This window comes from Rhipicephalus sanguineus, chromosome 8, assembly GCF_013339695.2.
Source record: "Rhipicephalus sanguineus isolate Rsan-2018 chromosome 8, BIME_Rsan_1.4, whole genome shotgun sequence".
NCBI lineage: Eukaryota > Metazoa > Arthropoda > Arachnida > Ixodida > Ixodidae > Rhipicephalus > Rhipicephalus sanguineus.
The window spans coordinates 161,420,927-161,443,315 of record NC_051183.1 but is presented as its reverse complement, the minus strand read 5'-3'; the positions used below and the strand labels follow the sequence as shown (position 1 = coordinate 161,443,315).

The window sequence follows — 22,389 nt, the reverse complement described above, 5'->3', positions numbered from 1 at the left end:
TAGGTTCACTATTCACTTACGTTTGCTTTGTAATTTTGACCCGCTGTAATGATGAACCATTTTAATGTTACCGCTAACCGAGTGTTCCACTGCAGTCGATCGACTTTGGGACCCTCGTATGCATACTACTAACCGTGAACATTTGTATTTTCAAGAAATAACGAAAAAAATGAGTACATTGTCGCTGATACCAGCGTTTTGATCAGTTACTTTTTCTCACTTCCTTTTCAGACATACAGAAAGTAGTGAAGTGGAGCTGTCCATGTAATCAATTTTGCAATGGAGCTTGAAACGCCTTCGACCAATATGTACTGATGGGCTAGTTGGTGAGCCATGATTCTCGAATAGGCAGCGAATAGGCGCGAATAGGCAGACCAATATGTTCCATAATATAGCTGTCAAATGTGCATTTAAAAACGCAAATAGTAGTCTACCTCATTGTTTACATGGCATGAAGCAGCAGGTAATAAAAAGCGCAAGTTCATATATTACAGTGCAAATACACTCGGCGCACCACCTCCACGTGTACTAATTCGTGATGAGGGGCTTGGTTAAGCAAAAAACGTAAATGTACTTAGTGAGCTCGCTATTAGTAACCGTATTCATTCTACGAAACAATTTATTCTGTATAAAATGTGGCATTTCATTCTATCTCATAATAATCCGATAAAATCCTTTGTTCTTCGCAAATAAAGGTGTCATTTATGCAAAAACCAATTTCATGAGTTGTCCAGTCATCACAACTGCAATAAAAAAAAAACAACAGCACACTAAACGAGTGTGATTATTATGCAGGAACGGAAAACGTGAAAAAATGGTCCATTTTGTTTATTTTGCAAGCTGAAACTTTAACGGTGCAGCGGTAATACAAAACTTTGTTATTTTTCATAAACCTAAGTGTGCTGTATTCCAAATAAAGGACAATAACTCACGGGCTGTCTGTTTAATGCCACCCTCTACCGAACAGACTGTACTGATGAAACAGAGAAAAGTAACGGGGTCTCCGATATGCAGAGGTTGCCGCTTTCAATTACAATAAAAGTGCTTGGCAAACCTTGAGGTTTGTTCTTAAACTAAGTGAAACTTTATTCAGCGTACCTGTGTGAGCAGTGAGCAGAGTTCCGCCTCAGCGATCCTTTTTCCTATGCACGTCCGTGGTCCAGTTCCAAATGGCAGCGAGGCGAAAGGGTGCATGGTCCATGCTTCAACGCCAGCTTTGCCAGACTGATCCTCGCTCGACTTCAGCCACCTCTCGGGCAGAAACGTGGATGCTTGAGTGAAGTTCTCTTCCAGTCTGCCGGCTACGAACCACTCAGTTCTTAGCACCACCTGAGAGGATCGAAAACGTCGCAGACAAAGATTTATTACATGCCGAGACGTATGCGAAAATACTACACGAAGCTAACGCAAGCTGGACCAGCCGACCGGAGAAAAGGGATGAAACCAGCACTATGACTTCTGGCTGAGTTAACCCGACTTGGTTTGTCTATGAAACAACTTGCTCATTTGAATACTACTTAAACTTTGTATGAAGGCGTGAAATATGAGCATGGTAAAACCCTAAATTATCGTCACATACCAATGCGGATCCCCTGGAGATGCAGTCTAAGCAGAGCTTTTGCAGAATAGCAGAGTATACATGCGCTTTATTGTACTTCATGCAAAACTTATCGCCATTAGTTGGTAATGTGAAAGATGGTATTTTCGAGTAATGTGTGGGTATGTCTGACGTATGAAAGATAGCGCTAAAATGTTTTAGAAAAGTATTGGGGGACCCTTAAGCTTCGCCTTTAAGAGTTGAACGCGATAGCGAAATCCGGCCCCTAGTGCGCACATCAACCACTAAGTGCATACTTATTAATGTGTATTGTTACACACACACGCACACAGACACACACACGCGCGCGCGCGCGCAATCTAAAGCACTTTCCTGTGCAAGCGCCGAGACATATTTCTCACAATACCTCACAGATGGCAGCACATTATCCAGCGTTTGCTGTTTGCTTGATCAACGCCTCTAGAAAGCAGACGTTGGCTTGATATGTTTTCCGCTGGATGAACATAGTTGTCCACTTTTTAGAGCTGTGTTAAAGTTCGTGTGTGTTTTTAGCGGCGATGGCTGCACTATCCGGGGCTTTTTGGAAGCATAGCGTCGCGCAAAAAAACGTAGTTTGATGGCCTCGCCAATGCGCCAACAAATCGCCGAATGGGATCATTTTCGTCGTGACACCTGACGCACAAAATGCGTTAAGAAGACTCCTTCCACTACATGGCGTTTATGTAGTGTTTTTTTTCGAAGCAGCTGCAAGTAACATCCTGGCTTTGTGGTAGGACATCTGCTTCCCACGCAAGCGGCCCGGGTTCTATCCTCAATGGGAGCGAAGATTTTTATTGTTTTTTTACTTGCATCTTTCTGGATTTTTTTCTTTCTGGCTCACAAGCGTCGGTAGCGACGTCGACACCGTCGCCGTCGCCGACGCCGGAATTTCTGCGACACGAGCTCTCTAACGCTATCCCGTTAAAAAAGCACCAACTCAACGGCGGAAGTGCGATATGCACCATATTTATGGTAATTGAAACGGTCGTCCCAGGCGTGACGGAAGCCCCAGGTGTGACCACACTCTAGGCGCAACAACGTCCCTGTGTTACACCTTGCCCAATTGGTGACGCCCCAATCCCCAATGTGACAGCGACACACTTGCTGTGGACCTGCACAAGCCTGCATTGAACAGCCAACTCCGCCGATTTTGCGAGCTCAATGAATCTCAATAAACTACACTGGGTACGTTCCTTTGCACGTTTCGTCATTTACGCCATTTACAGGCTGGAGAGGTGCGCAGATTCTTTACAATGAATTTTATTGATTGCCCCAACTCTCCCACCTGGCTTCCCACAATTATTGGTGACATTGTGCGTGTGACATCATTTAGGGCAAAGCGAAGAAAGTTACGAAACCGAGGTGCCACTACAGCGTCTGCTGTCCTCAAGGCAGCGATCTTGTGTGTTTGGCCAGCGCTTCGTTGGTTGGGTGTGCGAATTTCAGTTCCTTGTGGGCGTGCGTGCGATGGGTGGTAAATGGGGCTGCATTGGGGGCTGCACAAGATTCGCCGTAAACACTTGCAGCTAACGACTACCCTTCGTCTCGATACTACAGTGGTTTAGTAGTGCTGGTTTACCACACGGAAAGCGTAGTAATACCCTACCGGCTGAAGAGTGCACATGCGCGAATACTACCGTACGGAAACACTTCCCGCCACATGTACAGGGTCCACCGTGACCGCGCCCCTCCGTATACAGTAAGCTGCGCGTCGTGCGAAAGGTGGTTCGTTCTTGGCTTATGCAAAATTTCGCCGACGTGATGTTAAACGCCGCTATCCACAAACTTATGCACTCTTCCCATAGCAGTATAGAAAGCTTTGGTTTGTCCGCAAACTTCTTAGCGTTAACATTTTGCCGGATCGTGGCAGCCAAAAAGCTGAGCTGCTTGGACAGGTGTTGTCACCTGGCGGTGGAATGAGCAACCTGGCATGCATATAACTGAACAAGTGTGCTATACTTCTTCGAAGAAGAATGGCAATTCTAGTTGGCCTCAAAATGCATTCGAATCGCAGCCGCCATTGTCCAACAGCTGCTGTGCACGTGGCGGCACGGCCAGTCACGGACACTGCAGCTGTTCCGCTGAGCGACTGCGCTTCGCCGCTTTCGTACTCTGCTCCGGCGGGATCAGCATGCCTTGCACGATTTCCGGTTTTTCCCAGCTTTTACTCAGACAAAGAAAGTGGCTGGGTTTCGGTGTTGCGCTTGTTTGCCTATTTATATTAATGGTCAGATGTGCCGAGGATTTCTACTATCGGGCCCGTGACAGGAGCGTCTCAGGAGCATAGCAGCACCATTACTTCGACATGGTCAAAAAATCGCCGGAGTTGGCTTTTAAGCCGTCTTCGCCACTCCTCGCAGCAGGCCTGACTGACCACCCGACCTTGATGGCCAGATTCACGGACCGCTTCATGTTCACTATTAGACTTCCTACATGAAGCAAGTTTGTGTATGTATTATGACACCGCGTTGAACCATGCATAAGGGCCTATGCGATTTCAAAGTACAAAAAAGGAGCTCTCCTACAAGCTGCGGAATAGCCGAATGAGTCAAAAGTCTTTCTTGACTTCGTTATGGCTAACAATTTGTTATTACTGTTGGTAATTACTGCTTGTTATTTTCCTGGGAAGTGTTTGTACAGAACGCTGGGATCAGGTTTTGTTTAGCTTCAGCACTGTGTGACCTTTTTCTTGCTAAAGGGGATACAATGAGCTAATAGCATTCGAGCTGTAAGACGTTTACGTTACGTATATGATTGTATTGTTTCATTTCCATTTCGCCAATTTTAAAATCATAAGGAAACAGAATGTGTCGACATGTTCACAACAGCGCACTAAGACCTAGAGATCACAGTGGGAACGCCAGCTAAGGAATACCTACAATAGTTACACGTTTCGCTGAGTTTTGGTGCAGCCAACCCTTGTTCGAAGTACAAATCAATTAGTGAAAAAGTTTGTTACCTTACGACACACGGCCCTCAAAAATTAGTAAAGAGAGTCATCGCCATTTCAAACATGTCAACCAAGCTATCAGAAAGTCGTGTCAACATACAGTCAGGCGGAGTATACTGCGGCAAGTTCCTAAGCAACCGTAGAGTAGTTCTTGCGCCAGTTCTGTCCCTGAAAGTGTTGAGAGGCCTGAGCAAAAGAAAGGATGCAGCCAACAACACTGACGAGGATAGGATGAACTGAATGCGTAACACAACATGCATCACATTTCACGTGGCCTCAAAGTGATCGCTGAAAGGCTTGGCCCGAGAGTTGTTTCCTCCACTCCTTTAGAAATGATAGGGCTTTGCAAAAAAGTAAGTACAGATAAAGAAAAATCGTGAAGAAACAGCCGCGAAATAAGGCATTCAAATAGGCACTTCGATTGCGTAGATAATGTAGTTAACAAAATTTCTCTCACGTGCGCGAAATGATATACAGGACAGACGGGCCGATCAGATTAAGAGAATTTCTCGTTTCGCGCCATCCTTTCACCTGGCGTGCACTGCCACATGCTATAACCATCAACCAAATAGCCCACCAATAAATGTTAAAGAAATATCTGACTTAAATGCTACGGTCGTCATGGTATTTGGCAGCGCACTGCGCATGATGTGGTTGCGAATCTATTTTGACGATATCAAGGCGTTGGATTGCTGCCAGTCTAAAAAAAGGATGAGGAAACGCATGCGAAACATTATAAAAATTATGGCAGCATCGCACTAGCGGTGCCAAGCCTGAAGGGGGCTGGAGAGACTTCCTTGTTTTAGGGGCTCGCTCGCCAAGCTTCATATACTCGCGCCTTGTCCGTCGGTGGCGTGTACACTAGTTCTCATTGGTCCCGCCAAAGTTGATAGGCGCAGCTGCGCTCTCTCCGGTGATTTGAAGAATGCTCAATAGATGGCACGTCGCCACGCAAGGCAGCGCACACCACTCTGGGCGTGTGCGCTATCCTTGAGGGCCACGCCTCTCGTTTGGCGCTCGCGTTTGGCGCGCTTCCTTTCTCTTCGCCGAGCTCACCCAGTGAACACTCATCGTTGCCGCTCCACTGCATGAACACCGCAGCCAAGGCAGCAGCGCGGCGGGCTCGCAACGCAGCTGCAGCTCCGGCTCGCCGCCAAGACCCTGTGGTGAGAGCCCGGGAGGCCGAAGCGAAGAAGGCTCGCCGTCAAGCAAACCCAGAGCTGCGGGCCAGCGAAGCAGAAGAGAAGCGGGCGCGCCGTCAAGCGGACCCTGCGGGGTGATGCCGCGAAGCAGAAGCAGCACGGAAGCGGCGGCAACAGAACCCCGAAGTGTGAGCGCGGGATGCCGCGGCTAAGCGTCAAAAGCGGTCGCTACCTGAGGTTGGCGGCGCCGACGCGCGCTCCAAGCGCGATTTCCTCGACCACACGTTCGGCCACAGTTGCACAACGTTGTCACGTCTATATATGGTCGTAGAGGAATGTGGATATGGCGGATATGGCGGGATATGGCGGTGAATTCGTGGATATGGCGGTGATAATTTTCTTAATTTTTAAATGCGAAGCATTTTTTTAGCAAACCAAAGGTACTTTCAGCATTTCTATCTATCTATCTATCTATCTATCTATCTATCTATCTATCTATCTATCTATCTATCTATCTATCTATCTATCTATCTATCTATCTATCTATCTATCTATCTATCTAGCCACCTAAGTCGGGGTGCTCTCGTGATCGCCTCCTTAAGTCGGTGTAGACCGAAATTGGCACGGCAGGAGAAATGGGTTTCACGAATATGACCGCCGGACATGACATGAATAGTGGGAAAATCATCTCGCGTACGTCGTCAAACCCTTTCCTCGAGACACGTGTGGCACATACTCATTTAACACGGGCCGCGGTATTCAGGTATGTGCCACAGGTTATTGACAGCTTATATCTACCCATACTTACCTTATTTATTTCATTTATCGTTAATTATTTAATGCTTTTATTTAACTAACTCTTTCTCTTTCTTTTTTTCTATCTCTTTAGCATTCAATTGTGAAACCGCGAACACAAATAACATTTTCGCTTACCTAAAATTATCTCTTTAGAATTATCCTTTTTAGATGCGAAGTATCTTATGACGAAGTTCAATCCGGTGGTGGTGGTGGTGTGCGGCGTGACCACCGTTACTGCGCATGCGCATGTCCTGTCCACATCCCCTCTCCCTTTTCCCCTCTCCGCTTCCCCTCTCCCCTCCCCCTCTCCGCTTCCCCTCTGAAACGCGGGCTAGACATGCCGAAATTCTCTCCTGTGCAACGCCGCAATGAGCACCAGCGCATGTGCGTCCCCTCCCCCTCTCTCTCCTCTCCTACGCTGCCCCCCCTCTCGCATGCCTGCCGACCGCGTTCCCCGCTCGCCCTGTGAGAATTAGCGGCCAGGTTAGAGGGAAGACAACACGCGCGTAGCGTTCCTCTTCGCTTTCCACGACGCGAGGTCGTTAGCATGCCCAAAGAACGCCAACGGAACGCGATCGTGGAGGTGCTCCGGCTTCGCATCGCCTCATGGTCCCCTTTAGCGGGAAATGATGTAATTTTTTTTTCCACTCACACATCCTACCGCCGCACGATTCGTGGCCGCTCCCTCGGGGTGGGTTGTGCCATTCCTCTAGGATCAACCAACCAAGCAACCAGGAACAGCGAGAACAGACATTGGTAATTTAAATGCGATATTGTTAACAAAAAAGCAACATTGGCAGCGTTGACTCTACAAACGAAAGAATCAAAATGAGGAACCGAGGAGGAACCGAAACCAAGCACTCTGCGATAGCAGTTAGGTCATCATCATCATCAGCCTGTCTACGCCCACTGCAGGGCAAAGGCCTCTCCCATGTTCCGCCAATCAACCCGGTCCTGTGCTTTCTCCTGCCACGTAATACTTGCAAACTTCTTAATCTCATCTACCCACCTAATTTTCTGTCTCCCCCTCACGCGTTTGCCATCTCTTGGAATCCAGTCAGTTACCCTTAATGACCACCGGTTATCCTGCCGACGTGCTACGTGCCCGGCCCATATCCATTTCTTCTTCTTGATTTCAACTATGATGTCCTTAAACCCCGTTTGTTCCCTGACCCACTCTGCTCTCTTCCTGTCTCTTAAGGTTACATCTATCATTTTCCTTTCCATCGCTGGCTGCGTCGTCCTCAATTTAAGTTGAACCCTCTTTGTAAGTCTCCAGGTTTCTGCTCCGTAGGTAAGTACCGGTAAGATGCAGCTGTTATATAACTGTAGCGAGAGGGAGACGTGAAGGCGGCCGACGTGGCCGTGCCGAAGTCTCGCCACTTTATTCGAAGGCCCTGGTACAAGTAGAGCGGCAGCGGCTGCCGGTGTCCAGCTTCCAGGAGCATGAGCTCGTTCTAAACTGCTCGCGCCTCGAGCGCTAAGCATGAGCTGCGCGAGATACGCGACGCGGTGGTTGGAAAATGACGGTGATGATGAATGGCGATGATGATGACGCTACAGATTACTCCCCCCCGCAGAAATGAAGCCGAATCCCCGGTAGCGGGCGGTTCGTCTCGCCGTAGCGGGCCAGCACCGCAGCGCAGAGGTCGTCGTATGGCTGCGGGCTGGAGGACGACGCGGCGGACAGATGACGCAGCTCAGCCGGGAGGGCGTCAAGCAGGATATCGTGCATGAGCGGCTGCGCTGTGACGCCATGCACCGCGAGGCAGGCGTCGAGCTGCATAAACCACGCTTGGGTGTAGGCCGGGTGAAACGGCGGAACTGGAGGGCAGAGTCGCGAAAGCATGGCAGCGGGCCGCTCGGCGAAGGGCGTGTTCTCCGGGTCACCAATTGTAGCCAGAGGGAGACGTGAAGGCGGCCGACGTGGCCGTGCCGAAGTCTCGCCACTTTATTCGAAGGCCCTGGTACAAGTAGAGCGGCAGCGGCTGCCGGCGTCCAGCTTCCAGGAGCGTGAGCTCGTTCTAAACTGCTCGCGCCTCGAGCGCTAGGCATGAGCTGCGCGAGATACGCGACGCGGTGGCTGGAAAATGACGATGATGATGAATGGCGATGATGATGAAGCTACGTACCTTCTTCTTGAGGGATAGTGGTAGATTACCATTCATGATTTGATAATGCTTGCCGAATGAGCCCCAACCCATCCTTATTCTTCTAGTTATTTCACTCTCATGGTTCGGCTCCGCGGCTACTACCTGTCCTAAGTAGACGTACTCCTTTACAACTTCCAGTGTCTCGCCACTTATCGCAAAGCGCTGTTCTCTGCCAAGATTGTTCCACATTACTTTAGTTTTATGCATATTAATTTTCAGACCTACTCTTCTACTTTCTGTATCCAGTTCAGTAATCATGAGCTGCAATTCGTCTCCCGCGTTACTCATCAATGCATTGTCATCAGCGAATCGTAGGTTACTGAGATACTCTCCATTAACTCTTATCCCTAACTCTTCCCAATCTAGGGCCCTGAAAATCTCCTGTAAACACGCGGTGAATAACATTGGAGAGATCGTGTCTCCCTGCCGTACGCCCTTCTTTATTGGGATTCTGTCGCTTTCTTTATGGAGGACTATAGTGGCTGTGGATCCACTGTAGATTTCTTCCATTATGTTTATATAGGCTTCGTCGATATAAACGCAGTTAGGTACTCTGCCACAAATGCACGACAGGTCCAGAAACTGCTTTCGTAAAACACCCTACCCAGGCGTAATGTCGGCGAAACGACAATTGGGGTTGTGGTGCTGGCTATCTAATTTTATAACAACGCAGAAAACATTATGTATGGTGTGTACACCTATGATACAGGCGCCATGTCGGATTAACTTCAGTTGCGGTTCCAGTGTTGGCTGCACTTTTAGAACAGTGTAATAAGCATTACATTTCTATTCCTATGATTCAGCAAGCTATATTCCAGCGTTGCTCGACCCCGGAGGAATACGCTAAGGGAAGTTACGTATGATATACAGATCCTCGCACCGTAAAGTGCACTTCGACTCAATAATAATGACGTCTGTGATCTAACGTGAGTGCTGTCGTTACGTCAGACCATAAGTTACACGTGCCTGGTAAGCCTATGGTGTGCACGGAACTTACAACCATTTACAAAAACACCTCGCTCCACCTCGTAACGCTTCCTAAAAGATACAAAATGCAGGCTGAACTCGTTGACTGGTTCGCATGAAACCGATTCGCACAAGACGTGTGATCTGCCGCAATTTTTAGATGCGAAGCATCTTATGGCGCAGTTCAATCCGGTGGTGGTGGTGTGCGGCGTGACCACCCTTACCGCGCATGCGGAAACCCTCTCCACACACTTCCTCTCCACTCTCTCTCCTCGTTTAGATAAAAGGCTCGCGTTAGGTCGCACACACGCTCAGTCACTGCGTCGGCTGCGCCGGTGTCATGAGTTCCAACGTGGGCGCCAGTTGCAGTAATAGCTTAACGCCTGCGGACATCGCGGAGCAGCGGAAGGCTCGACGCGCCGAAGCGCAACGTAAACGTCGGCAAGCGGACCCCGAGCTCCGGGCTAGAGGCAAACGGCAACGTCGGCGGGAAACTGCTACGGATGAAACGCGGGCTCGACATGCCGAAACGCTGCTTCGCATCGCCCCATGGTCCGCTTTTGTTTTCTTTTTTTTCATCTATTTCTTTCACTTTCTCTCTGTTTCATATATCTCTTTTTTGTATCTGTTGTTTTTTACTTCTTTCTTTCAATTTCTTCGTTTCTCTGTATTTCTGTCTCTTTCTGCCTTGCTCTGTTTTTTGTATCTCGTTTTCGTGTCCGTTTCTTTCTGTCTCCTTCTCTCTTTCTTTGTGTCTCCCTCTGTCTATGTTTTCTGCCTTTTTATCTTTATTTCGCTAATTTCTCTGTATTTTTCTCTCCCCTTTTCTTTCTATTTTCTCTCCATCTTTCACGTTTTCGTTTTCGTCAGACACTGCCGCCTGCTGAACTCGGTAGTGGGGCTTGCCCAATTCCTGCGGCGCACTGAAGAGGTTTGCACGAGGGAGCACAAGTTACTGATAGCCTAAACAGATTCACTGTAAAGCGAATTAACAGAGCGCGTGTCGGTTCTCGGTGGCGATGATTTGTCACGACTGAGAACAAGTTGCCGACAGCTTAAACAGCGTCGCTGTTAGAAACATGACACGGCCAACTACGTGAGCTCTGCGAATAGACCAAAACAAGAAGAAACACACAACGACAGCGCTTGTGATGTCGCTCTGTATTTCGTCTTGCCCTGTTTTATCGGCGCTGCGCTTTTGGATACTCAGTGACCTAGATACACTAACGCAATATGGCGCCAGCAACGACCTGCCCCATAAAACGCGGGACAGCCTCCTGGTTTTATCGCTCTATAGATACATGCACGCAGAGTATAATATTAAAAGAAACATAGAAGCCGTGAGAGCCCGACAACCAAGGGCTTTGATAAGTCGAAATACTTTCGTAGCAGGAGTATTGCGGTGGCCGATCAGTCTCAGGGCCAGTGGCCCAATTCGGACAGAGAGCGCAGAAGCGACCAGCGGACCGGCTATTGCATTGGAAATAACTTGAACCTAACCGGATGAAAACAGTGAGTCGTTGCGCTAGTTGGTTGAGCATCTTGCGAAGGGGAAGCGGTTCAGGCGCAAGCTGACACGACAGGAAATTCTGTCTACTTTCCGTTGAACCGCGTCTGCGCTCCCCTTCGCAAGAGATGTGTTCAGCGATCCCAAAGCAGCATGTAAGTGATACCATAGCGCCGGAAAGACAGCATGTGAGAGACGACAGGACAACGCCGTCTTTCCAGAGCTATGGCATCATTTGCAGCAAACTGGCTCGAAAACCCCAAAGCATCAAGGGAAAATGGCTGCGCGCAAACTACACAAGGAGACACGGACGAGAGCAAACTTTCAACTAACTATTTTTCGTCGCTGTCAATAGTCATTCACGTGGTCACCACGGTAATACTGAAAGCGGTGAAAAATAAAGTTAGTTGGAAGTTTGCGCTCCTCCGGGTCTTTTGTCTAGTTTGCGCGCGACCAGTTTTTCCTTGCGAGTATGAGGCAAAGCGAGTACTGTTGTTACACAGCAGAATCTGGGAATTTTGCGAGGTTGAATGTGGTCCGAAGCACATAGATCTTTGGCCACCTTATATGGTCAGCTGCGCGCTCCTCACTCCCTATAGAAGAGGTGGCGGACACCTATTCACATAAAGCCACCTCTTTCGCATTACGCTATATGTGGGGCCAGAGCGCTACTTAATCTACGCGTGAGAAACCTAAGTTAAAAACCGGGAATACTCACATTTGCTGGTATGCGGTAACCAGACATGATGATGTCGCGCTTTAATTTCAGATTTACGCCAGGGATAATGGGATGAAGCCTGAAAGGTAGACAAAGCAAAACCTTACATATGCACCATAGCCCCGCCACGGTGGTCTAGTGGTTATGGCGCTCGACTGCTGACCCGAAGGTCGCGGGATCGAATCCCGGCCGCGGCGGCTGCATTTTCGATGGAGGCGAAAATGTCTGAGGCCCGTGTACTTAGATTTAAGTGCACGTTAAAGAACCCCAGGTGGTCGAAATTTCCGGAGCCCTCCACTACGGCGTCTCTCATAATCATATCGTGGTTTTGGGACGTTAAACCCCAGATATTATTATTATTATATGCACCATGTGCGTCATAATTGACACTGTTCCGCATGAAACGTAGCTTCTACAGGCTAAGTAATCTGGATTTGTTGATGCAAAACATCGCTTTTGCGTGTGGCAGATTTTACGATGGACTGCAGCGGAACTTCATACAGCATTTTCCACATATTAGCAAGTATTCTAAGTGGTTTCAGATGACAATCTTTCAAGCAGAACCATATGTGTGTTGTTACGATTGAAGTTTATAATATGTGCACTATGAACACATAAACATGACACTTTACAAAGTATACGTGCACAGGTTAATACTGAACCCTACCAGCAAAATTTGCTAGGCCTAAGCATCGCAAGCCACCAGTGGCAAAGCTGGACATAATTGGAATGTTATTGGAAGCCAAGCGAGGTGTGTGCTTGGCAGGAGTCGCAAGCCTACAACTGGCCGACCGAAGGCAGGCCACGCTTGCAAATGATAGGAAACAGCGGTTGGCATGGATGGCAATATAGTAGAATACCACGAAGTGAGGAAACATATTTTAGGCTCCGCTACATTTCTGCATGTGTTTGCCTGTCCTACCCAACTGGGTGACAGGAAAGAACTTTTGGTGCTTCACGTTTATCTTACACTGCATATGCAAAAGGCAATACACCATTTGTCTATTCCTTCTTGAGCTCTCGCGATTATAAATTGTTGCTTAGAGTTTCGTTGGACTCTTCAATAAAGGCGGCACACTTTTCATACGCCCCCACGTTCTTGGTCCGCGGGCAAGATGATCCGCCTTTTTGTTATGCCCGCATCCCATCAAGAAGAGACCACCGTTCCGATTCCTCTTTCCAGGACAGACGCTGCGAGGCAGCTTCGTCACCTGGCACGTAGTCTCTGTTTGGCGGAGTGTAACATGCCAAGTATAAGACGTACGAGACCCCACCAAATAAACCCTACGCTGGAACTCCCACCTCCATCCGGACTTCGTCGACGTGAAGCTTCGCTTCTTTGTCGGCTTGGGTTAGGAGTTGCCTTCACGAAGGCATACACAACATTAATTGGAGTGACAGACAGTGCGGCATGCGAGGTCTGCTGCACTGAGAAATACATCGATCGTCTGCTATGCCGCTGCCCTCGATTTGTTTCTGAAAGACGAACTCTTTCTGATTCAATGCGGCGATTGGATGATCGGCCGCTCTCCGTGCACATGCTGCTGGAGCACCGTCCCCATCGCTCGTCGACCCACAAGGCAGTTAATCACTTTTGTGCTTTTTAAGGACTACGGGCCTGTGTGAACGCCTGTGAGCACTTGTGACTACAGTGCCACCGCTACATACGTGTCAGTGCATTTATTGATCATTTCTATTTTTTCGCTCCCCCTCTCTCTGTCTCTCCCATCTTTCCACTCCCATTTCCTTTCCCCCAGCGTAGGGTAGCCAACCGGACTGCTGTCTGGTTAACCTCCCTGCCATCTCCCTTTCGTATTCCCTTCCTTCCCGCAACAGCTGTGGTCAACAGGGTACGTGTGACGCCTCTAATAGATAATCACTAGATGCGTGATCTTTAGGCACTATAAAAGCGTGCTTTAGGCGCCAAAAATACATGGGCAAAACAGCGTTTTAGGCCTCCAACATCGTAAATATAGGCAGAATAGATATTTGCATATATGCGAATAACCGCAAACGAAGACGCGTTCGACCTGTATCTACGATAAGAAAACAAAGATATTAATTGGCGCAAAGGCAGCAACTGTTTAACCCTGCAATTCTCCTTTATTCTCCACGGTTCGCAGAGCACGGTCTCTCCGTTTATTCTGTAGCATGGTGTGTCAAGTGTACACTTGAATCAACATACTCCTGGGCGTCCTTGTTTTCCGCGTGACTGAGGTCAGAGCAGGAGCACATGAACAGATTTCTTATAGACCAGGTGGAAGGGATGCCTCCTATTGGTCAGGTCGAATCGCGTGGAGCCAGTATGTCCCCTGGCGGTGAACACCTTAAAGAGTAAATTTCAAACAAAACAAAAGCCGCGTGCGCATATTTTTCTTTCTTCTTTTGCTGTGCACTTTCCTTTGGCCTGATTGCTCCGCGCGGTTTCGCATTCGCCAACGTCGCCGCTGCTAGCGGTTGTTTTGCGGGAGTTGGTTGTACCAGAGAACCAGATTGAAACCCTTAGAGTTGCGAACAGTTAATGTTGCCTGCGAACATGTATAACGGTATCAAACTGCAACCGAAAGGGAAACTTGATGGTAAATAAATAGTGTTCACATAGGCGCCGATTTTGAAAATAGGCATTTATAGGCATATACAGTCATTTAGGCACAAACGCCACTACAATGTGTATATTATATAATAACATTACAAGAACACCATACAATATATAAGAACACCATAAAAGCCCTTAACCTCTAATTCATGCTCATATATCAAATAGGGGTCGATAGGAACGCAAAAAACAAAATAGGCATTTTCCTAAACTCCGCTCTCTAATAACCACAAGGAAGATAGTGGGCGTGTTTTTCCAAAAACGTCATCAGGCACCTTTCAGCATTCTGTCAACAAAACACATAATTTGATTGTACGCCCGATGGCTGGTTTTATACATGGTCATGAGGACAACACATGAAAATGTGTTGTTGTCCCGATAAAAATCTGTTGGTGTACACCAGTTGTTAGAATGCGCTTGCGTGGTGTAGCCGTCTTCGTCTCGTCCTGTGTTTTTAACACAAAAGTGTTTTATGCCGGGGTCCACCAGGACTACAGTGACGTATTTCCGTCACGAAAATGACGTCGAAAAATTTACACGATCAGATGTCAAAGAAATAAAGGTCCGTCAAAAGGCATCGAACCCACGACCGCTCGGTCCGCAACAACAGATGCTGGGCACGCTATCCACTGCGCCACGGTCACAGGCTCTAGAGGCTTTACAAACGCGGCTTTTATATCTACCACTCTCCCGGTCGGTGGGGTGCTGTTGCCCTCTGGAGGCGGTACAGTAAAGTAATTCGTCATTACTCTTGCCTCGGCGATTAGCACCTGCCACGCGTTACACGTCCCTCCCATTGGGTGCGTTTTCAACAGAAGTTCAATTTTGTCAACGCCTTAACACACCGCGAGGGGGCGACATTACCCCAAGTGTTGTAAAAGCGTCGGCCTCGCTCATAGCATCACGCTAATCCAAACCAAAAATAGCTCTGCGACGCGCGCCTGCCTCACCTGGCTGTAACACCGCGTTCGCCACTCACGCGCTCGCCCCTAGAAAAATCGCGGCCGGGCTACCGGGGCGGCACGACGCGCTTTGTGTTTCCCTCTAGTCCGGCCGTGGTGATCAATCACATTTTAACAAGCCGCGGATGGCGACCAAGTTCTGCGTCCAATATGCGACGCTCTTCTGGCTATCGCACCTAGTTCTCTGATAACGCTTTCACCGTTAACTACTGCAGCTACCACAAGGGTTTGTTTAATCATTTAGCATGAACGTTCGTCGTCGGGATGGAGAAGTGCCACCAATCATCATAGTGGGTGCATCCACGTTAAACGGTGATATAGCTGCCAGACATCATATACATTGTGCAAACTCTCCTATATCAACGCAGAGTAAACATTCAGTTACTTCTGTAAGGGCAGGCTTTACTTTCGTTTTATTCCGATTCTTATGACGGAGGGATCAACCATGTTTTTTTCCGCTATTTTCTTTCATCATGAATTACCAACTCGCACAACAGTCTATTCTTCTAGCTTGTGATGTAAAAACAGCGCAAAATATAGACAAGGACAGAGGAAGCGACGACACCGCGCTGAAGCATGAACGTTCGTGGTCGCTGTTTTTACATCACAAGCATGAACCACCAAGTAGCCCAACTTTCGCTACTATTCTTCTAACACATGAAAAGACAGGAAGAAAGCAAGTGTTGATGGGACAGCGTGCTACATTGCTTTTTATTCCGATATCAATTAGATGGACGTCTTCGCTGGGTTTTTGCCGTCGGCGTCGCCATGCAGTTGTGTGTACGTGCAGTTATGTGCATACATGTAAGAGCCACAAAAATACTTTAGAAGAATATTTTTACGAAGCGCGCGAACGGGGATTCAAACCTCCGACCCCTCGCTCTGCGGCGCGATGTGTTTAGCCGCTCGGCTACTACGTACACATCCTCCAGCATACTAACGGCGAGCTATACACCATTTACCGTTGCTGGCAAGCACATGTCGAAGGTGCTTCAGCGTGGCAGAATCTCTATCCCCCACGAGACGGCGCCCAAGGGCGCGCTTTAAACAGCATCAGGCTGCCGTGTTTTGCCTCGGCGCATAGATCTAGGATGCATGTCCTGTATTTTAGACGCCAAGAAGCTTTTGCTCGGGGCTCTGTCCGTCCTTTCATTGGCGACCGTCCGCTCGGGAACCATGTGCGCTGGCACGCGCTAGCGTGTTCGGGCCTGTGTAAAGGGCTGGGTGAATGCCACCTAGAATATTCTAGAGGGCGCTGGCTGGGTAACACGCTGTGGCCTCTGCCCCTTACACTCTCTCAGCAATTAGGTGATGGCGTCGGGGAACGATATTCTGCAGACGCGCGATGAATCCACGTGCTCCCGCGTGGCGTGGCGCTGAGCGCGCGTGCTGTGCTCCAGCAAGAGTTCGGGACGAGTAACAGCAACAGCAACTACAGCGAAATTATGCTCCACTTGCAAGGACGCGTTAAGATCGGGCCCGTGATGAACGGAACTCTAAGTCGACCCATGCGCTGCTTCGCATCCCAACATGGTTCCCTTTAGTGGGAGATGGTGTAATTGGTTTCTTTTTCCTTCTCCTTTTCTGCAGTTCCAGATACTGCCCACGATCTCGATTAAAGGTTTGTTGAAAGCTAGTGCTCGTTCTGTCGTCTTCTTGTCCTTTGTTCGGTTCTTCGCTATGTATTCTGCTTAAGGGACGACCAACCAACACGCCTAAATCTTATCCTTTCTGGATGCCGGACGCCGCTTGTACTTTGACTTACAGGGCGTGGTCGCTAGGGTGCTTATATCTCGACGGATGATTCAAAAGATGGCTCATACGTGCCTTCCTCTCATCGTGACAGTTTGCGTTCAAGCCATTGGAAGGACGGAAGGCACTACGCACGCTGCGGTGGCCGCGTTTGCGAAAGCAGTAGAGCGGAAACAGCCCGCCCGTCTTTCATCGGGTAAATAGCGTGGTCGCGAGCCCTGGCGTACGCGCTGTCTCGACAGACATCAGTAGGCGCATTGTATACGTGCTATGCTCTCACAGATTACTTCGCGCCGAGACATCAGACAGCACGAAAAGCGCTTCGCTCCCTGGAGCAGCCGCATTCCCTTAAACCAGCGTTTTGTAGAGGCACGCGACATCGGACTCAAAAGGTTAGCTGCTAGCCTTTCTTCGCACAGCATGCCAGATCGTTGCTATCGCATTCATCGCTTCACCCTTTCGGCGAAGTTGTGACTTTTTAGGAGCGACGCTCCATAGGCGCGCACCGCGCCGTCGCCGTCGAAGCTCCGTTCTCTTAAGCATCGCTTTGAGTTACGGTTGCCGGTGATTTAAGAGCAAGCGTGTAGGCTTTGAGCTGTTCGGTTCTAGCGCGCCATAAATTCAGGGTAAAAGAAATAAGCTCTGTGCACAACTGGTTACAATGGTCGTCTTCACTTTCAACACCTTTATTGTGGATCGTGAAATGACAACCATAATTCCTGCGCATTACGGGCGCTTTGTCGAAGGTAAGTAACACACGCTCTCCCCAGCCGGCGCCGGAGCAAAAAGACAATGAGCGCGCGCGGCGTTCTGTCGCCGCCGTCGAAGCTCCCCGCCCTATCACCGCTCGCACCCCTCGCCCAGTTGTCTCCCTGCGTTTCGTGCGCCGCACTCAATCACTCAGTCGTTCCCGCACCGAGCACAGCAGACGCTCTCCGCACCCGCTTCCCACCCTACCGCCTTCATGAAAGCCAGCAGCGAGATCAGGCGTATAGTCGTTTTCGTCCCATTTCTAAGGAACTTTGCTCATCGGTTGTACTGGTACACGGAACTGCTAATTGTTCTTTTAGTCCTCAGTAATCACGCCTAGCTACCACCGTATGAATATTACATGGTACTTGTCGGGTCAAGTCAATGAAAATGCACGGCCTTTGTCGTTATTGCCACACGAGGAAACGTCATTTCGCATAACAAAAATAGCCGTTGTGTCGCTGTAGTCAGAAATCAACGGAGCTTATTTGGTGCAATAAACTTATAACAGCTTCGCTTTCGGCGTTGCCCAATGGTGTCGACGCACACCACAGTACCAGGACAAGCGTTACTTTGTTCCGGTACGTTAGCAGAACGTCAGCGGAAGCGTTAGCAGAACAACTGCTAGTTTTTTCTTTTAACTACAACTTTATTACTGGGGTAGCTTGAATACTCATTCGACAAACCCATTGATATGAAACACAACATGACATGACGAAAAAAATTAAGATTCATCAAAGAATAAGTCGGTCACACTTAATCCTCTGTAATGGTGCTATCTTCCAGAACAAAATATCTCCAATGAAGTGTTTGGTAGCATAATGGAAGGGGCATTGACGCTCTTTCATGGACGAGGACAGCTTTCTGTTCTGTACTTGCTTTATTCCTGTATTTAAGTCCTCTTATCCTTATTATTGTTGCTGGCATAGCAGATGTGCACCATTATTTACTAAAATCGTCGTTGCTGCGTAGCCTCTCTTATCCTTAAGTTGTTGTCTTTGACAGTCGTGCCGCTTGGCGCGCATCTGACTACGCATACACCCAAGAAATAACACTTTCACCGTCAGCGTTGCTACCAACCCATCACGTCCGTCCTGCTCGCAGACGACCGGCAGATCGAGATACACGTGTACGCGCCGCCACCCGTCGACGCAATGCGAGGCATCTATTTCTACGCCCACACCTTCCCAACCGATGAGGAGACGCTAAACGACCTTCAAGATAGCAATCCCGACTACCAAATGCTAGGCTGCAGACTCGTGGACAGAACGAAGAATTTACTCATCACGTTGCTTGGGGACCACCGACACAGATGGGTTCTAAACCGTGGTGGCCTCATCCGAGTGTACCCTGTCTATCGCAAGGTGGACGCATGCTGCAACTGCCGAAATTCCGGGCGATGTGTGCCCTCAACCTAGACGTCGACGCTGCCCGCGTTGAGGAGAATACCACAAGCCGACACCACAAGGAACGCCGCCAACATGCCAAGCACGCTCTATCGTCTGTAAAGGGGTATTCAGACAGGGGACAAATCATCGGGGGATAAAGGCGGAGCCTAGTGACGTTATCTCGCAAGGTGAAGTCTCCACGAATGTCCCCCACTCACACGGACAAGGCGAACCGAGGGGCAGACCAGTGTTAGTAGACTACTCTGGTGGCTTGCACCACCCGTTTGACGACGAGCTGCAGACGACCATGCAGCTGCAGACTGGACACCCACTGCCGCTCTCTGCAGGATCAGCAAGTGCAGCAAGTGCAACAGATCTCTGCAGCAAGTGCAACAATGTGGCCACACAAGAGCCCGAAATTCCGCCATATCCCCCACCGCCGGGGGATCGTTTGTCCACTCGGGGAAAAGGTCCCCGTCTCCTCCGAGAAGTCGCGGGGTGTCGCACCCACTCACTAATCCGTGACGACGTGGTCACGTGATCCGCAATCCCCCCGTGTCCCTCGCCGATTTCTCCCTCGTGTGAATACCCCTTAAGAGGACACATAACGAACAGCTCAAGATCCCAGTGCCGTTTCGCTAAAAAGCCGGTCCGCGCAAACGCAGCACAGGCGGGAAACGCGCAACACTACCAGTCACCAGCGAAGCAGCCAATGTTGAATAACGATAGCCCACCTTACTTCAACGAGCGCAACTACCCCAGTCTCGGGACGTCCCAAATGACGACCAGATGGGGCAGCCGGTCGAGGTCATGATCCCACAAGCGTCAAGCAAACCCCATCGAAGGCCCAAATCAAGAACCCGATCATAAAGTCGCATGGGGCATGCCGATTCACCGAAAACGTCACCGAGCCCTAATAGTGTGGCATGGGCCCGAGGGCCTGCGTCTCCGCTCCCATTATCTTCAATAAGCCGTCGAACTTTTGCGACTAAACGCGAGACGTGCTCGTAAAGGAACTTACCGGAACGATCTCTAGGTTAAAGGGACTGTCTACCGTCCTTGATCGCTTTTGTGTTTTGTACCGCAATAGAAAGCGTACAGTCTGGTGTCCAACCTTGCAGCGATTTCTCTGGAAAGTGTGTAGAAATTTTTAACACAGAATTTTTCGATCTGCGTTCGGTTTTCTTCGATTGGCGTGAAACATGCCCACAACACTGGTTGGTGGACGCGATGACCATTGTAGTGTAGGTAAAAATTAAAACCGAAAGCACAGGTGATTTCTGTAGGATTACTTTATATTCGCTGAACCCTATTGTAATGAATGTAACAGTCGTTTTCAGCGCGCTAGCGGTTCACTGAAGCCTTATTGTACGATAACAGAACACTTGTTTTGCTGTAATCGCAGTCTATGTGTTTATTTTAGCACTGCTGCCGCGATCCAAGCCAAGTCGATTCATCAACAAGAGACAATAAATGCGCACCTTCACAGCACAGCACATGTAAGACATCCTAAAAACAATACAGCGGCACAGTACGACCAGCGCGGAGAGCCCCATGGCATAGCGCATGAGTTGAAGCAGACGAAATCGAAAACAGCGCCGCAAGCAGCGCCACCGTGCGCCTTTCTGGTGCGTGAGGAAAAAAACGCAAAAAGTCACTCTGTGACGCAATCGAAAGGTGCCTCAAGTGCGTAAAATACAATTTCAAGTTATATATGTTTGTTTTTAAGCAAAATGAGTCCACCTGCTAGGATTTCTTCTCATACCAGTAGATTAAACCACATCGCCGTTGGGTGACGCTAGCAGTCATTCTTTCGCAATTTTCAACATCAAATTAAAAATATAATTTCTTTAGGGGCGAGGCTCCTTAAGCCGTGGGTCGTGCTTCCCCGACGTATGTAATAGCCACCTCTCGTTTAGTTCATGGAGTGTCCGCTAGATGGCGGTACTTGTATATGATGAAAACACGGCTCAAGGCTGCCTACATAACTAAGGACGACGAAGTGGGAAGCTCGAGCAGCAGCCACGACTTCTCTGAGGAAGACGACGCTCGGGTCTTCGGTTCTTCGGACGTGTTCAAGGCCGGCTAGATAACTGAGGACGACGAAGTGGGAAGTAAGAAGTGGGAAGTAAGAGTAAGAAGAAGAAGAAGGTCCTTCGATTGCCTAAGAAGGCGAGCTGTCGCAGCGCTGGACGTTCCCTCGATCTGGGGGTTGTGGCCAAAGTTTCTGTGGTTGCTGCTTAATTTTTATCTTGCTCAGTGCTCCTTTAGTGCTCTTGTCGATCAGTGAGTGGTTTTTGCGCTTGTATGAACAGACATGCCGTTTTCCTCACCTGGACCAGGAGCTTTCCTCTGGTCCGCTTCTCTTCCGCCGCAGGAGATACCAGTGGCCCTGTTCTTGCGAAACGGCATCTCTTCTGTTCCTGTGGCCCTTGTCCCAACCCATGATGGTAACATAAGGATGAAGAATCCCAAAGTTATACAAGCGGAGCTGCGAGCCGCCACAGCACACTTTCAGACCATTTCGGAGGTCCGCCAGTTCGGCAGGGGAGGTATCCTCTGCTTTTCGTCTGACCAGCTTTGTGTTTAGGACCTACTGAAGTGTTCGATGTTCACTTCCAATCCGGTGAGCGCATTCATCCCACCTCACTTAGCATGTGTGAAAGGACTTGTGCGTGGTGTTGACGTCAACATGACTCCGTCGGAGGTATTAGATATTTGCAGAGGCTGGTGCAATTTCAGTGTTTAGGTGTGGGCGAGTTATTGATAAGGCTAAAGTCCCTACCGAGTCGGTGATTGTAACTTTTGCTGGGTCGAATCGACCAACGTAAATTAAGGCGTGGCCTCTTATCTACCGCGTTGAAGCGCTTTCGCCTCGACCCCTGCAGTGTGTTAAATGCTGGCGCTATGGCCACACGATGAAAGGGTGCAGATCTGCTCTCAGATGCCGTATGTGTGGTGAGCCTCACAGTGCAAGTGATTGTCAAAGCAAAGAAGAAAAATGTCTCTGTGATGAAGCGCACAGTGCGGACAATCCCAACTGCTCTGCAAAGGCAAGAGAAATCCGCATTCTCGAAATTGTAGATCGTAGACGCTGCTCCCGAAAAGAG

The 22,389-nt window shown here is 49.0% G+C and overlaps 1 protein-coding gene across 1 annotated transcript; it reads right to left on the bottom strand.

Moving 5' to 3' along the window:
- Nucleotides 1–737: 737 nt before the first annotated feature.
- Nucleotides 738–21,725, bottom strand: LOC125759515 (probable cytochrome P450 12a4, mitochondrial). Its single transcript, XM_049418384.1, has 4 exons — nucleotides 21,613–21,725; nucleotides 11,832–11,910; nucleotides 1,099–1,329; nucleotides 738–743 (listed from the first exon to the last, which is right to left on the bottom strand). Exons 1-4 carry the CDS (start codon nucleotides 21,723–21,725, stop codon nucleotides 738–740), a joined length of 429 nt encoding a protein of 142 aa, XP_049274341.1.
- Between the last annotated feature and the right edge of the window lie 664 nt (nucleotides 21,726–22,389).